The sequence below is a fragment of the Ctenopharyngodon idella genome, chromosome 6 (assembly GCF_019924925.1).
Source record: "Ctenopharyngodon idella isolate HZGC_01 chromosome 6, HZGC01, whole genome shotgun sequence".
NCBI lineage: Eukaryota > Metazoa > Chordata > Actinopteri > Cypriniformes > Xenocyprididae > Ctenopharyngodon > Ctenopharyngodon idella.
Genome location: NC_067225.1, coordinates 26,159,929 through 26,176,095, shown reverse-complemented (window position 1 = coordinate 26,176,095; position 16,167 = coordinate 26,159,929). Strand labels below are relative to the sequence as shown.

The 16,167-nt window shown below is 34.5% G+C and overlaps 1 protein-coding gene across 4 annotated transcripts in view; it reads left to right on the top strand.

Moving 5' to 3' along the window:
* The window catches only part of frmd4ba (FERM domain containing 4Ba), a 52,610-nt gene that overhangs the window by 18,183 nt on the left and 18,260 nt on the right, over positions 1-16,167 (top strand). For all 4 annotated transcript variants that reach the window (XM_051897311.1, XM_051897309.1, XM_051897308.1 and 1 more), the window contains exons 2-7: positions 6,052-6,117; positions 6,204-6,298; positions 6,786-6,878; positions 7,156-7,240; positions 9,177-9,233; positions 9,661-9,683. In XM_051897311.1, the coding sequence (XP_051753271.1) occupies positions 6,052-6,117; positions 6,204-6,298; positions 6,786-6,878; positions 7,156-7,240; positions 9,177-9,233; positions 9,661-9,683 (419 nt within the window). The remainder of the gene's footprint in view (positions 1-6,051; positions 6,118-6,203; positions 6,299-6,785; positions 6,879-7,155; positions 7,241-9,176; positions 9,234-9,660; positions 9,684-16,167) is intronic.

Below are 16,167 nucleotides of genomic sequence, written 5' to 3'. Positions count from 1 at the left end.
CATCTTCAGAACATAAATTAATATACTTTTGATAAAATCCAATGGCCCAGAAAGTTTCAGTGCCCAGAAAGGTACTAAAGACGTATTTAAAAAAAGTTCATGAGGCACCGGTGCTTCTACCCTCAAATGTTAGTCCGGAGCCCTGCAATGGTTCTCGAGGTCAAAAAAGTATAATGATGTTAAACGAATGTTGTCTGTTGTATATTTTTACTGCTAAACAACAAGAAATGCTGTAAATATTGTCGCAAATTTTGAGAAAAGCCACCGCAAATTCAGTCATTTTAGGCCGCAAAAATCAGACAAAAGTCCCGTGAAATCCTGAAAGGACTGTGTTTTAATATGTCTGTTCAAGCGCAAGTAGATGTGAAAGAGAGCTCAATTGAATATTTGTGCACTGTCTGAGATGCGGATTTCTGGGTGCGCACTTCAGATGTTTGCACCACAGAAAACTTCCCACACAGTGCACGAGTAACGAATTGAGTTCCCTTTTGCGTCTTCTTGAGCTTAAATATTTAAATTAGCAAGGCTTAAACTTTCGTGACGATGCAGCACTGCCCTGTCCTCCACTGTCCCGAGTGTCGTTCACGTTTGTTCACATTCATGTTCTCACAGTTTTGCATTGTTAGAATTTATAAAAATGTTACCGTCGAACTGGCGATTGATACTGTTTAATATACTCTCCAACACTGATTTTTACTTGCATTTGGTGAGTTTTAAATGTCAAGTATTTTCATGTACATTCTATGAATTGACATTAATAATCACATTATATTAATAATATTTTTTTATAATTGGGCAGCACTAATTTACTTTCTAAAAATAGAGCTCCTGAGGTTGACATTTTCTGAAGATAAAAATCCTTCTTTTTACTGACCATTTGTTGACAATATCTGTCTGCATATAGTTTGAAGAAAAATGTGGTTATAAATACACAGTTGCTTCACATACATAAAAGTTGGCATGAAACGGAAGTTGTGATCATCTTTTCCTCCCTATTGTGACATATAACTGAGTGAAATCTGAAGCCATAGGGTGACTATGAGTAAGAAACTGAAATTTAATAGCTTTTATTTCTGTATTTCTTCAATCAACTTTATTGAGAGTCACTCCACAGTTGGGTGATATTTATGTATCCAGACAGATCTTCTCTCCATATGTTTTTTTTTTTCTTCTTTGCTGTATAGAGCTGGTAGGTCTGAGTTATTTCATCTTTTTGTTTTTCTTGTGACTCACCCTGTGATGGCATTGTTTGTGTAAGACTGGACTTGAAAAATCACACTCAAGCATGTTTTGGGGCAGTGGTTGAACCGTTTTCAGGTTTTGAGCTAGTGGTATATATGGAAGCCCGTTTCCGCCACAATTGAGTAAAAAAATATAATTCTGTAAGTCATAATAATGAGAAACTTTCTCATAATTATGACTTAGTATCTCATATTGAGAAAGTTTCTCGTAATAATGACTTAGTATCTCATAATAATGAGAAACTCTCGTAATAATGACTTAGTATCTCATAATGAGAAACTTTCTCGTAATAATGACTTAGTTTCTCGTAATAATGACTTAGTTTCTCATAATAATGAGAAACTTTCTCGTAATTATGACTTATTTTCTCATAATAATGAGAAGCTTTCTCGTAATAATGACTTAGTTTCTCATAATAATGAGAAACTTTCTCGTAATAATGACTTAGTTTCTCATAATAATGAGAAACTTCTACGCATGCGCAAAGCAGCGGAGCAGTGACACGCTAGCGACATCCGCTGGTCAAATGCGATAACTCCGCAACCATGGCACGTTCTGCAAAGTGTAATCTATAATATCATTAAATAAATAACATTATTGATAAATTATCAGTAGCCATGAGACGGGATATAATCGTTTATTCATTTGTAACATTCATTTGTATTTTTGTGTATGAACAAGCAGAAACACAGAGTGGTGATCCATGGATTTCAAACACATAGAGGAATGATAAGACAGCACACACCTACATATCCAAGTCTGTTAAAGAACGCTTCACCTGGAAAGCTGTCTTTTGCATACATTCTAATGAGTCATAAACATCTTAAAAGGTGTTTTCTGTAGGAATATCACTGGAATGAAGGTTTATGACTGGGCAAATGCTTTAGGACCCGGTTTATATTAGAAAAGCTTTCCAGCGCCTTGTCTAGGCAAACCTGCACATCAAATAGCCTAGACTCATCCGCGAAATACGTGTTAACGTTAACACATAAACCCACACATTTTATGAAGACGTTGCACTTAAACTTAACGAATACATGTCATATTCCTTCGTTAATCTGATAGTTTTGTAAGCCGTCGCGTTCATGCAACAGTTTCCACCGTTACCACGGAAACCACTTTGCGTTCCACCTTCTCGTGCGTATGGAAAAGTATTGAAGATATACTGATAATTTATAATAACTGATGTTATTTAATGATACTATAGATAGACTGCACTTTGTAGATTACTTTAACGAAAACAACTGTTTTGCATAACGCGCCATGTTTGCTGTTCTCGCATTTACGAGACTTTGACCAGGGGATGTCGCTAGCGTGCCACGCCCTTCTGCTCTGCGCATGCGTAGAAGTTTCTCATTATTATGAGAAAGTTTCTCGTTATTATGAGAAACTAAGTCATTATTATAAGAAAGTTTCTCATTATTATGAGAAACTAAGTCATTATTACGAGAAAGTTTCTCATTATTATGAGAAACTAAGTCAATATTATAAGAAAGTTTCTCATTATTATGAGATATAAGTCATAATTATGAGAAAGTTTCACATTATTACGAGAAAGTTTCTCGTTATTATGAGAAACTAAGTCATTATTACGAGAACGTTTCTCATTATTATGAGAAACTAAGTCATAATTATGAGAAAGTGTCTCATTATTATGACTTACAGAATTATATTTTTTTACTCAATTGTGGCGGAAACGGGCTTCCATAGGTATATAATAGTTTAAGGGTTTAAAAAAAAAAAAAAATAGAGCTAAAAGCGTGTGTGCATTTTGGAGAGGGAGTATATGGGCTTTGTTTGAACTCAATTCAATTGAGTTCAATTCAGGGTGAATGACCCATATGTCAAGAGCATTATACATCACATGACCCTCTTTTTTTTGCATGGTCAGTGGTCACTCATTCCCTACCCCCATAGGCACATAGGCTTAGTTCATACATAAATACAAATTAAATATGCTTCCATTCTCTTCAGATACTAAAAAACAGAGCCACAAGTTTAAATATTCATTACTTATCCCAAACTTTATACTAACTCTTTTGTCTGCATTCATCCACAACATGAGTTAACATACTAATATAGCGGCCACTCGGTGCCTGGCACAGTGATGACCTTATAGTCTGACAGCACACAAAACAAGGGAGATCTCTGCATGAGTAAATCTATACCAGACAAGCAGAAAACACATAAGTGGATGTTTTTTCAGGGATAAGTGGAGGGCTTTTTAGGGGGGTAAGAAAGTCTTAGGGGGGCAGGGAAGCGATGCCGCATTAAGCTTAAATAATGCTGATGCTGAGTCTGGTGTAAAGCACTTTCAAGTGCATTGTTTTTGGCAAGGTAAAGTTCAACCCAAAGCCGATGAGGCTCCCTGCATTGCTGGTGTAGAAGATTTTCCTAATGTATGGAAATCGGTATTGCCTATTGAGTATTAATCTAATCAAAATTAAAATATTAGGTAGCACTTTATTTTACAGTCCTGTTCCCCATGTATATACAATGTACTTATTACAGTAATTACCTTAACTGGGTAATAACTAGGTACTTATTCTGAACCTACCCCTAAACCTAACCTTAACCTGTTACCTTATATAACCCAATATTTTCTTAGCTAAGTACATTGTAAGCAACCGTAAGTACACATAAATGTAAAATAAAGTGCAACCAAACATTAAACTAAACATTTAGCTAAGCAAAACATTGCTTAAGCATAAATTCCAAGTAATGTTGAATGCAACATTAAAAAGATCTATTGTTCTTACTATACATGTTTTGTGTGATCTTTAATAACAAAGCAAGTTTTATTAAAGCATGGCTTGAATCATTTATCGGGCTGGGCTGGTCCTGTAAAGGGTTTCTATAGTGACTAATCCAAGCTTAGACAATGGAGCCTGTGTAATTAACAACACCAATAATTCTCTCCATTAAGATGGCTTAAATGCAAGTCCTTGTTTTTTATAGCCACTAACACTCTACTTTTTCTCTCTTATTTAATAGTACTTTTTATAGCTCTTGTTTTGTCACAAGAAATGTTTTGTCTTCTAGAAATATAATTCCTAGTATAAATGAAAAGAAATTATTTACATAAAAATATTATATTATTTACATAAAAATATTATATTATTTACGTAAAAATATTATTATATTATGTTATATTAATCACAAGATATGAAATTTGCTTAATTCACATGAGAATGGCTAATTCTGGTTAATTAATCAACTGTTATCAGTACATATACACTGGTGGATCTGGTGAAGAGAGATAGGTTGGTTCTTACTAATTAAGCAGAATTCATGCATGCTCCACGTTGAAACCTCAGTCTCATCACTGTTTTAATTCATGAAATAGAAAAGTTAATTGTGTGTTATTAATTTTGCAATTGATTTAATAGAGTATTAGAGATAAGAAGAGGCCAGATTGATTATACATAATTATAGTTTTATTATTATGATAAAGCTTATTGGGGGAAGCTTTCAACAAGCTTTCAACATTCAACAATGAAAAAATGACTTGGATTATATTAAATTTTATTAGGGCTCAGTCTTGAGCTTTCAGCTGTAGCTGCACAGCCATTGTGTAAGAAGACATGATGTAAACTGGGAAAAATAAATATCAGCGTTGTATTGGACATGGTGAAGGGAACAATGTGTCCTTGCAAGTTCAGGTTTACATCAGTTCAAATTTCTTTAGGCCCTCTTGTTTAAGTCTCTCTCTCTCTCTCTCTCTCTCTCTCTCTCTCTCTCTCTCTCTCTCTCTCTCTCTCTGTGTGTGTGTGTTTTCTCCTCTCTCCCATTGTAAATCAAATGCTACACTCTAAATAGGTTCATAAATAATTAGTACTTCAGTTAATACGGTGGATATTCAGAATAAAGATTCTGTACAAAATAATAAAATAATAATTGTGTTCATAATATTAGTTTTCTTTGACTTTGTTGAATACTAAATACTAAAGTCATCCTGCCAAGAGGCTGCCAAGATAACATCTAAATCCAGCTGACTCTACACAGAGATCAATCTTCCCAATGGGAAAAACAATCCAATTTATTAACCCAATATCAGAGGACACACTCTCCTCATATCATTAGATTAGTGTTTATAAGTATTGCAGTAGGTTATGATGGTGTCTAAATCTGTATTAGAGGTCATGGAAGAGTATGTTCAAAATACTATGGACTTACACACACACACACACATACAGTGTCAGTAAAAATGTTAATTACACTTCCTTTCAAAAGTTTGGGGTTGGTAAAGTGTTTTAATGTTTTTGAAAGAAGTCTCTTGTGTTCACCAAGGCTTCGTTTATTTGATAAAAAATAGTAATATAGTGAAATATTATTACAGTGTGAAATAACTATTTTCTATTTTAGTATATTTTAAAATATAATTTTATTTCTGTAATGGCAAAGCTGAATTTTCAGCATCATTCTTTGGTGTCACATGATCATTCAGAAATCATTCTAATATGCTGATTTGCTCCTCAAAAATCATTTCTTATTATTATCAGTGTTGAAAACAGTTGTGCTGCTTAATATTTTTGTTAAAACCATGATATGTTTTTTGGATTCTTTGATTAAATAGAAAGTTTATTTGAAATGGAAATTTTTGTAAAAATTATTGTAATGCACCAAATGCCTTTTATTGTCACTTTTGATCAATGTAATGCATCCTTGCTGAAAGTGTTAATTTCATTCTGACCCCAAACTCTTGAACTATAGTGCACACTATTTTATCCAAAACCATATTTATGAGAATTAATAATATACAGATATTGAATATATTAATACTATATATACTGCATGTGTATTTTACAGATGACGGAGGGCCGGCTTTGTCAGGTGCTTCTGCTAGATGACAGGCAGCTGGAACTGCTGGTCCAGGTAAAGCTAACTCACCACACTAACTATAGATAGACAGACAAAAACAGTCGCGTTATTAACAGTAACACCTGTTTTCCCTAATACAGCCAAAACTGCTGTCCCGAGATCTCCTGGATCTGGTTTCATCACATTTCAACTTGAAAGAGAAAGAATATTTTGGAATCTCCTTCACTGATGAGAGGTAAGTTAGTGAAGTGATTTGTCGTCATTGTATAGAAAGACATATTTATTATTGCTTATTAGCACTACTTCACAACTTAATACAAAGATTCTCCAGTAGATCTTTAATTACAATATTAGCAATACTACTAGCATGTAATCTCTGTACATTACATACATTGTAGTATCATTAGCCAGACACCCTCAAATAATAACTACTATAAGTCTATGTCAACTCGCATTCGAACAAAAGGCTTAGATTTTTAGATTAGGCGATTCCACTTTTACAAGGAGCCTATTGTTGTTTTATGATTTTTTTACTTACTTGCTTTTGATAATTCATTCAGCCAAACAAAGCACATATAGGATCATACACAACATTTGAGGTTTAATTATGTACAACCATAAATAGTTCTTACAAGTCTTTCAAAAACATCATTATAGCAGATATGTATGTTTCTTATGTGATTTAACCCAAGTATTCAATTAGACTTATTGCCGTTCATCAGGGGTCAAACAAACTGGCTTCAACTGGATCGCAGGGTGCTGGACCATGACTTTTCCAAAAAGACTGGACCACTTGAGCTTAAATTCCAAGTCAGGTTAGTTCAGATTCACTCATTTGCATGGACAATGGCTAACCAATAGGGGGCGCTACCAGCACAGTATGAGGCATGCTGGTGCAACTTCAACATGCAAAAGCAAGACATACATAGCTGGAGACAAAAGAAGATTTGGCATTGAGATTGACAATAATTTCTTATTCATATCTCTTTATATCACTTTATGTTTTAATCTCTTTATATGTGATGATTGTTAGTTTTGGTTTATTATAGCAGTTCATTTATGTTCCATATTGATTGTTGCTGTTTTCTGTAGGTTTTACATCGAGAGCGTTGCATATTTGAAAGATGCTACCACTGTCGAACTGTTTTTCCGGAATGCTAAGATATCTGTCTTCAATGTAAGTGATTCAAGTATTAAAATCATGTCACAGATCAAAACATCAAAAATCTATTAAAGATTACAATTACTGTTATTTTGTAGAGCAATGCATGCTAAAAAGTCAATAGAATAATTCATTGCTGTCGTGTTGTATTCTTATGTTTTCTACAACAATTGTACGTGGATGATTTTTCCCTTTGATTTTTTTTTTGTGAGGCTTTAAAATAGCTTGGCAGGTGGCTTCCATTAAGTTCTTTTTGATTACGGGCATTTACAGATGACAGCCCTGACACAGCAGGATACACAGCATAGCCTCTTTCAACTGTAAAGGCCATTATTGAACCACCAAATCTAACTCAACCTAACACATTTGATAAAGAAAGAAAGGTAGTATGAATTTAGCTTGCTCTGACAGATTTTCTTGTTTTTTGTGTCTAAATAGAAACTATTACAAATCACATAGGCTAATTCCGAAATAATCATAATCGTAATTTTATTCTACGTATTTTAATCTAATGCTGCTTTTTGATGTTCTCCACTGTAACGAAATAATAGAAAGTTCTAATTTACACAAAAATGAGATGGAAAACACTAAAGATTTGTTACTGGACCTGTTTTGAAGCAAGTGGGTATGTTCAGTGTGATGCTGAACCCTATTGAGGATTACTATTTGCTCATCTTTGACAGAGATTTTATATTTACTTTCTGTATATGGTAATAAATATGGACAAATTTAAGGTTTTGGCTGTAATTTTGTGCATTTTGCTGCAGTATAAGGTTTAATGCCTAAACATTTAATGTGTATTTAACAGTTTTATTACTGACTGTTTACATAAAAAAATCAGTGGACTTTATATTAGTTAGGCTAGTAGTTTTTGTTGTGGTTTAAGAATCAAGAATTGTGAAATGTCACTGGTATGGAAAATATTAATGTAAAAACCTTATTTATTAAAATGCAAGGTTACATGGGTCAAAAATAAAGAAAACAAAAACTAAACGTGACATTTATTACAATGGGTTTATGTGAAGAATGTTTTAAGTTCTCTTAAATTAAAAGTTTTTATATTTTTTAAAGCTTAATAAATGTTAATAATGATGGCTTTCAATTAAACTATAATGTTAAATGACTATAATTGCACATTTTATCCCCAGAAATTGAAAAAAAATTATTTAATAGAGACATCAGCATCAATATCGGCGATACTGGCCTTCATTCATAGTTACTACTTAGTAAAAAGATGTCATTTAACAAATTCAATGTGAAGTTATGTATTATAATATAAAAAGTAAATATAAGCAATATTGCTATTAATCCGTTATTTGTAATATAAAATGGTGTGATGGGGCGCTGCATATGGCGTGATTGAGTGGCTGAGGGATTTTCCTGGTTGCTGTACAGCGACCCCATGTTGACTGATTAATCTACCCTCGTTGTAACTGTAGTACTACAGTCTACTACAGCCACAAACTTCTTTAGACATTTATTTAAAATTACCCTTGCGCGGTCGTGTGGTGAAAACAATTCATTTAAATCCATATAACGTTTTTTTTATATATAATAATTTGCGTTCGCGAGACACCAGAGTAAATTCTTTTGATGCACGTTGAAACACGAGCGCTGAACCTGCTCCCAGACTGTACCATGTCATCCTGGGGTGGTCCAAGTTATTTACTGAAGTAATTCTGAATATATTACTGCCTTTTTTAAAATGCTAAATTCACGTGTTATCGTAATAATTTGTTAGTCGTGTAATGATACAGTGCGTGTAAGGTAGATAAAGTGATTACTTTTGTACAGACACCCTGTGTCTGTTTACAAAGATGGTATCGTCCACAGTGGAACCTGTGTGTGGAACTGAAAACGGTTGGTGGGATAAATAGTTAGGTTTGGTGTCTGCCGAAATCATTGTAAAGCGATTCAATAATTTTTTACTCTTTGCTTTTAAAACTTACAGGAAAACATTGAAGTGGAGAGTGAGATCGTTTTTAAGTTAGCTGCATACACTGTTCAGGTGAGTGAGAATTTGAGTTCTCTGGGTTAGTTTTGACAGACTCGGTGCGAGTCATTTTCATACGCAATTTGTATCTCCTGAACTGATTTTAAACGGTTTTATAACTAAACCCGTTACAACTACATGTGTACTACTGTATGTCTAGTTTTTACGTCAGAATTTGCATTTGTCTTTTCGCTACACTGTAGTATAAAACGACGTTCCTTCGCACGCTTGTATTTGTGCGCTGAAGTGCTTAGAGTGCAACTTTAACTGTAAATATATCAACTTTTCATTAATTGGCAAATGTCTAATACAAAGTTTAGAGGCGTGTGGTCTAAACCCACTCTGAAGTTAAGCTTCTTACTGCATTGACTCAAGGCACAAGCATGTATAAAGGTTCGGTCTGAAATGATTCATCAACAAGCACTTTTGTTTCTTTCTTTAGGAGGCAAACGGAGACTACAAAAGGTAAGAGAGATCTTGGTAGACATTAGATCAGGGGCAACCGACCTTTACAGACTTTATATTCTAATCTAATATGTAACTAATATATATATATATATATATATATATATATATATGGCTTATAAAGTTTTTTTGTTTGTTTGTTTGACTTTAAATAATTAATAGATATTGTTCTAAATTAAGAAAGAAACTCTAGTAAAAGTTTATTTATCACCTAGTAAAAGTAAAACACTTTCTAGTTGTCCAACTTAATGGAACATACACCTGCTAGGACACCTGTGTGAACTTGAGGGAAACTTTAATCCACAAAAATGACCTTGAACCAGGTGGTTAACAGAAAATTAAATGACTGAAAGTTCTGAGACAAGGTTAAGGATCATTTGTGAGCAGAATCTTTTTTCTTTTTCTTTGCAATGACATGTACATTGAGTACGGCTGAAGTTTACAAATATTTTTAGCCTCACTATACACACTATTTTTTTTTTTTTACTGGTATATGTCTGGTATTTGTTGGGATCAAAACGTTAGTATTAAGGTTATTTTTGAAACTGTCACCACCATAGCTTCAGCTTCCTGTTCTCACAGTTTAGCCTTATAAAATTTGATAGTGTCTATTAATCAACAGCAAGTAACAGGCGTAGGGATTACAAGGCTAAACTCTTCAGATATTTAACTTTTATTACTGCTTGAAATGACATAACATTTATAACTCAATCATAAATCAATTCCTTTTCAGACAAAACATGAAAGGATAAAAAATTGCTGCGCTCACTTTTTGCACAGGTGTTCGATTGATTAAAAATTCCATCATACCATATAAAATAACTGCAAAATAAAAAGGTCATGTTCTATGTTTTTATTTGTATTGCTAAAATTTGTGTCCGTCCAACTTGGTGGAATTAAGCCTTTGCAAGTTAGATCCATCTAAAAGTAAGCACTTTTAAGTTAATGTTTAGGTTGTGTGCCTCAGTGTTTTGTTGTGAATCCATCCAGCCCTAGTTGATCATTTCCGAAGAAAACTTTTAATGAGTGATTAGAACTGGCAGTCTATGGCATATGTTATGTGTATGTCCATGGCTTGGATATTTCTGGTCTTAAACCTTAAAAAAGGACCCTTTGCATGTGCATTTCATGTACGACAGCATAATTCAGCTCAGAGCTTTTTGTTGTTTATAAATGTTGCCCACTTTCTAAGCACATTTCTACAGTCACCATACCAGTTGGCATATTACCTAGTTCTCCGTTCATAAATTTTCAGGAGGTTTACTCCAAATGATTAGTTGTTGTGAGTAATGGAATTCTTCATCTTCTCTGTTAACATGCACTTGAGGCAGTGAATGGGATGCAAAGGGATAAAGCAATCTGTTAACGTAACACTAACAAATGAAAAGGGTGAATTGGCCAGCAAGGTTTGAACATGTGTTGGTCACTCTTTCACAGTAGCCTTGCAGTTCATTATTGGAAAACAGAGATTGTCCACTGTTGAGCTGAGTGAGAACAGAGGTGTGCAAACAGGCCCTTTTTCTCTGAAAATGTTTACCTTGCAACAACGACTGCTTTTGTTTAGCATTGGGGAACTTGTTAAATGCCTCGTGAAATGGCTTGACAAGCTTTGTTTTCTTTCTGTTTTGACATGCTTCTGTCGAAATGGACAGGAAGGGACATATTGAAAGGGCTCGTCGGGAAAATGGGAGGTTAGAGTACACAGGTGGCATATTAGGCATATGGCATACTATAAAAAATGTTTGTATAATTTTATTCAGCAAGGTTGCATTAAATTGATCAAAAGTGACAGTAAAGACATTTTATAATGTTACAAAGGATTTCTATTTCAAATAAATGCTGTTCTTTTGAACTTTTTATTCATCAAAGATTCCTGAAAAAAGCATCATGGTTTCATCCACAAATATATTAAGCAACACAACTGTTTTCAACAATGATCATAAGAAATGTTTCTGGAGCATATTAAAAGTCAGCATATTATAAGGATCATGTGACACTGAAGACTCAAGGAATGACTGCTGAAAATTCAGCTTTGGCATTACATGAATAAATTACATTTTAAAATATATTAAATAATAGAAATAGAAAATGGTCATTTTACATTGTAATACTATTTCACAATATTCATGTTTTACTGTATTTTTGATCAAATAAATGCAGCCTTGCTGAGCATAAGATACATTTTTCAAAAACCTTTAAAAATGTTAATAAAGACCCCAAACTTTTGAAATGTTAGTGTATTCCCAATTTTGAGTTTTTGGTTAAAGATATTGGTGGGTCATGCTAGTTCATTTTTATGCCTGATATGCCCTTCACTATTTATTTGCTGGCATATAATTAAGCAGTGCGGTCAAGCAGATCTGGTAGCAGCGTATCATTACTGATAGCATCCTTTTATAGTTTAAGTGGGCTTAACATGCAGCAGCAAACCCTTAGACCTTCTCTTCCTCTAATTTCTGTTATTTCATGAGGATGAAGGCTCCCAGATCTCATAAAGCCTGAGCGGTTGCATTTGGAGGCCCAGGGCTTTAAGTTTATGTAGGAAGCTAGAAGACTCCCACCTCTCTTCATATAAACCTCCTCCTCTCCTCTGTTAAGACTGCATAGATGTTAGTGGAAAGGGAGTGGAGACATCTCCCGTTGGCAGACGATAGGGCGTCATGCAGGATGCTGATGTCATCTGTCTGCAGTTTATGTCAGGAGCAACCAAGCAGGGGTTCTCCCTATATGATCCCCTATGTCCTTGTTCTTTAAAGAGCATATGGAAAGTTTAAGAAGTGGTGTCACTTCTTAAAAAAAAAAAAATCACTTGTTATTATTTTTAATAAAATTATTTTTAAATACTATTATGATAATCCTTGATCCTGTTGAACCTGAATTCTAAGCAGAAATCACATTCAGTTCAAGGACGTTGACATCAAATGACCTGTAGAGTGGAGTTGTCGGGTTCTGGAAGTAAAAACTCCATTCATTTTCTCCATAGGGAAATTTGTTTTAATGATAACTTATTAACCTTTAAAGATATTGTTCCTATATAAATAATCAACAAGATTAAAGGGGACATATCATGAAAATCTGACTTTTTCCGTGTTTGTGCTATAATTGGGTCCCCGGTGCATCTAACCCAGAAAACGTGGAAAAGGATACAGATTTGTTAACGGCTGTAATAGTAAACATATGAGTCTCCATAAGCTCTTGGCATCTGAGCCACTAAGGACGCAGTGGTGTAATTTTATATATGAAGGGAATGTGTCCAAATAAATTCATATACCAGTATGTGCAAGTAAATTTGCACCAGACTGCTTTGCACATGAGGGTCGGTAAAACACAGGATTTGCACAGAAGTTGATTCTCAAAGATGGATTGATACCAACTGTTCATGATTTCATAAATATTTCGTGATTTTGCAAATTGTCTTTCTGAATGTGTTTTGTTAGCACGTTGCTAATGTACTGTTAAATGTGGCTAAAGTTACCATTGTTTCTAATTGTATTCACGGAGACCAGAGCCATGTTGTTATTTTCATTTTTAACCCAAAAACGCTTGCAGTCTGTATAATTCATAAACACATCACCAATGTTAGCAAACATCCACAAAATAATCCATTTTGAGAGTTATATTTGCTGTGTGAGCTTCTCCTGTATTGTTTATGCCTCAGTGTATTTGAATCGCAAGCTTGGAGGCAGGGAGCACAAGCTCATTCGCATTTAAAGCTACACACCAAAATCAGCACATTTTTTTCTCTGACCCAAAAATAGGCAGGAAAACCTGGTATAATAAAAAAATCCATGGGGTATTTTGAGCTGAAACTTTACAGACACATTTCGGGGACACCAGAGACTTACATTACATCTTGTAAAAAGGGGCATAAAAGGTCACCTTTAAATGAATAGTTATATTTCTCCATAGTTTTTCATTTGATTGTCATTCGTAATGCTTCAGCGAGGGGAAAGTAGTTCTACCCCTCACTAAAGCACAAAGTATACTTCGCCCGTCTGCGCGATGTCCGCATGACGCAGGTTTTTTTTCATTATCAGGAAGGTCTGCGGATGCGGTCGCCCAATTTGTGTGTCCACTCCAGTCAGAGACAGAGCAGAACATAGAAAATAAAGTATACCTGATCCTTAAAGCAGTCAAGTACACATTCTTCTACCTTTGTCTTTTTGTCCAATTTTCACAAATTTTTGAGCTTTGATTATTGGTTTGTAATGTTTTGATTCACCTCGCAACTAGTTTGCTTGGTTCTTGGCTTAACATAACGCTTTAAGGAAGACTTTTAAAAATCCCTATAGGAAAAACAAATGGAAAAAATACTTCCGAAACCAATGCCACTGAAAAAGTGGGCAGGCACTAATGCACTCTATATGGATTCTTGAAAAAGCTGACACATGGCTCTAACTCCTCCATGCGTTTCTTGTGCTGGGTTAAGCGTTTGCCCGCCCTTCCTTGCCAACTCTTTGATAGTACAGACAGTATAATGAATTCCAGATTGCTGACAAGGCATTGCAGTCTCAAGGCACCAACTTACTGTATTTTACCACATCATCAACCCAGCCTGCTAGATTTATACCTTCAAACTTATCATAAATTGCTGAACTGCAGAACCAACTGGCTTGGAAACGGAAGAGCACCAGGGAATATAGTGGTGCTTAGTAGAGCAAGGTATTAATGGGCTGATAAGCAGGACTTTACATGTTATCAATTCTGTAACCTGTTTCCTTTTGTTTTCAATTAATTTTCAAAGTATTCTGACTCAGATGTTGTGGTTTTAAAGTGTTCTTCACATTTAAATCAGTTCTTGCCCCTTTGTTTTCTGAGTAATTGCTTCCTGTAAAAACAATATCGCCCACTTCACCCTCAACTTGGTTTTGGAAAAGATCAGATCAAAGCTTGCTAGAACAGATCAGATGTCTGGAAACACATTACATGAGGGTTTTCTATAACACTGCTGTCCTGTTTTATGAATTCAGGTGTTGTGTCTTTCCTTCCATCACAATGGTGCCAGTTACACGTTTTGTATAGCTTTTGTTGTAGCCTTCTAAGCTCTTAAAGGGATAGTTATTGCAAAAATGAAATAGAAAATCTGTTATTGTTCACTCACCCCCATGCCATTTCAAATGTGTATGACTTTCTTTCTTCAATTTAGCACAGAAGAACACATGTTTATTGATGCACTAGATGCCATTTGTCCATGCAATTACATGCTTTGTGTTCCAGGGAAGAAAGTAAGTCATACGGCTTTGGAACAACGTGAGCGTGAATTATATGACAGAACTATTACTTTAAACATGCTAACTGTATATTATTTAGGTAACAGGCTTTGACATTGAATTATAGCACACTCTCTCCACTGAGATAAGATGCTGTTAGCTCAAGTACTGCATCATCATTAACTTCAGCTTAAATTTGTAACCTTACATGGGAAATCTCAGTTTTACATTTATATCTAATCTTTAAATATTGGGCTCTGAGTGACTATAAAAAGTCAAGCCAAGATTTTTGTAGTTGCAGAATAGAAAAAAATGCATGCCTCGTAATGATTTGTAACTTAAACACTGATTGGTTTAAAGTGTAAGCGTTGTGAGCTGTTTGCAATAGGAAGCCCATCTATCTGAAAAGGAATTCCAGCACGAGGATGAAAGATAAAAACAATGTGTTCTCCAAACATCAAGAAGCTCTAAGAGAAAAGTATGCAAACATCAGTCAATCGGTGTCATCACTTATCACCTCAGAGTTCTATTTCAAAGAATGAAACCTGCTCTCCTCAAACAAACATTATCTTCTAAATCACACCATGTTTTGTCCAAACAAGACTGGCGTTTACAGAATCTATACATTATATTCTTTCAGGTTTGCCATGTTTGAAAATGTCAAGTTTCAATAAAATCTAATGAAATGATAACCTATTAAAATATATGAAAAAATTGTTTGTAAATTATTGGTTGTAAATTATGAAAGGTGTTGCAGTAATGAGAGACATCAGCCAAAATCAAATAAAAATATCTAATATTTCAATATTTCAAGTAACTACACTTGACTCTTGATTATTTTTAAAATAAGAAAATTTATTAGTAGCTTTCCTAATGGTATTTTAGATACATTTTTAGACTGTTGAGGTAAAGAGATATTTAAGGGCATGTTTTGGAAAATATGTTTAAGAAGAAATTGACAGTAAATATTTTTAAATTAATTTTAACAAACACTTCATACCTTGCTTTTAAAGGATTAGTTCACTTTCAAATGAAAATTAGCCCAAGCTTTACTCGCCCTCAAGCCATCCAAGAAATATTAATAAATATCCTGACGCATCCAAGCTTTATAGTGGCAGTGAATGGGGGTCACTAGTATGAGCTGAAGAAAGTGTTTCCATATACATCCATCATAAACGTGTACTCCACACGGCCCCCGGGGGGTTAATAAAGGCCTTCTGAAGCAAAACGATGCCAGACTGCCTTCCGTATTCAACTTACGGAAAAAGTGTAAT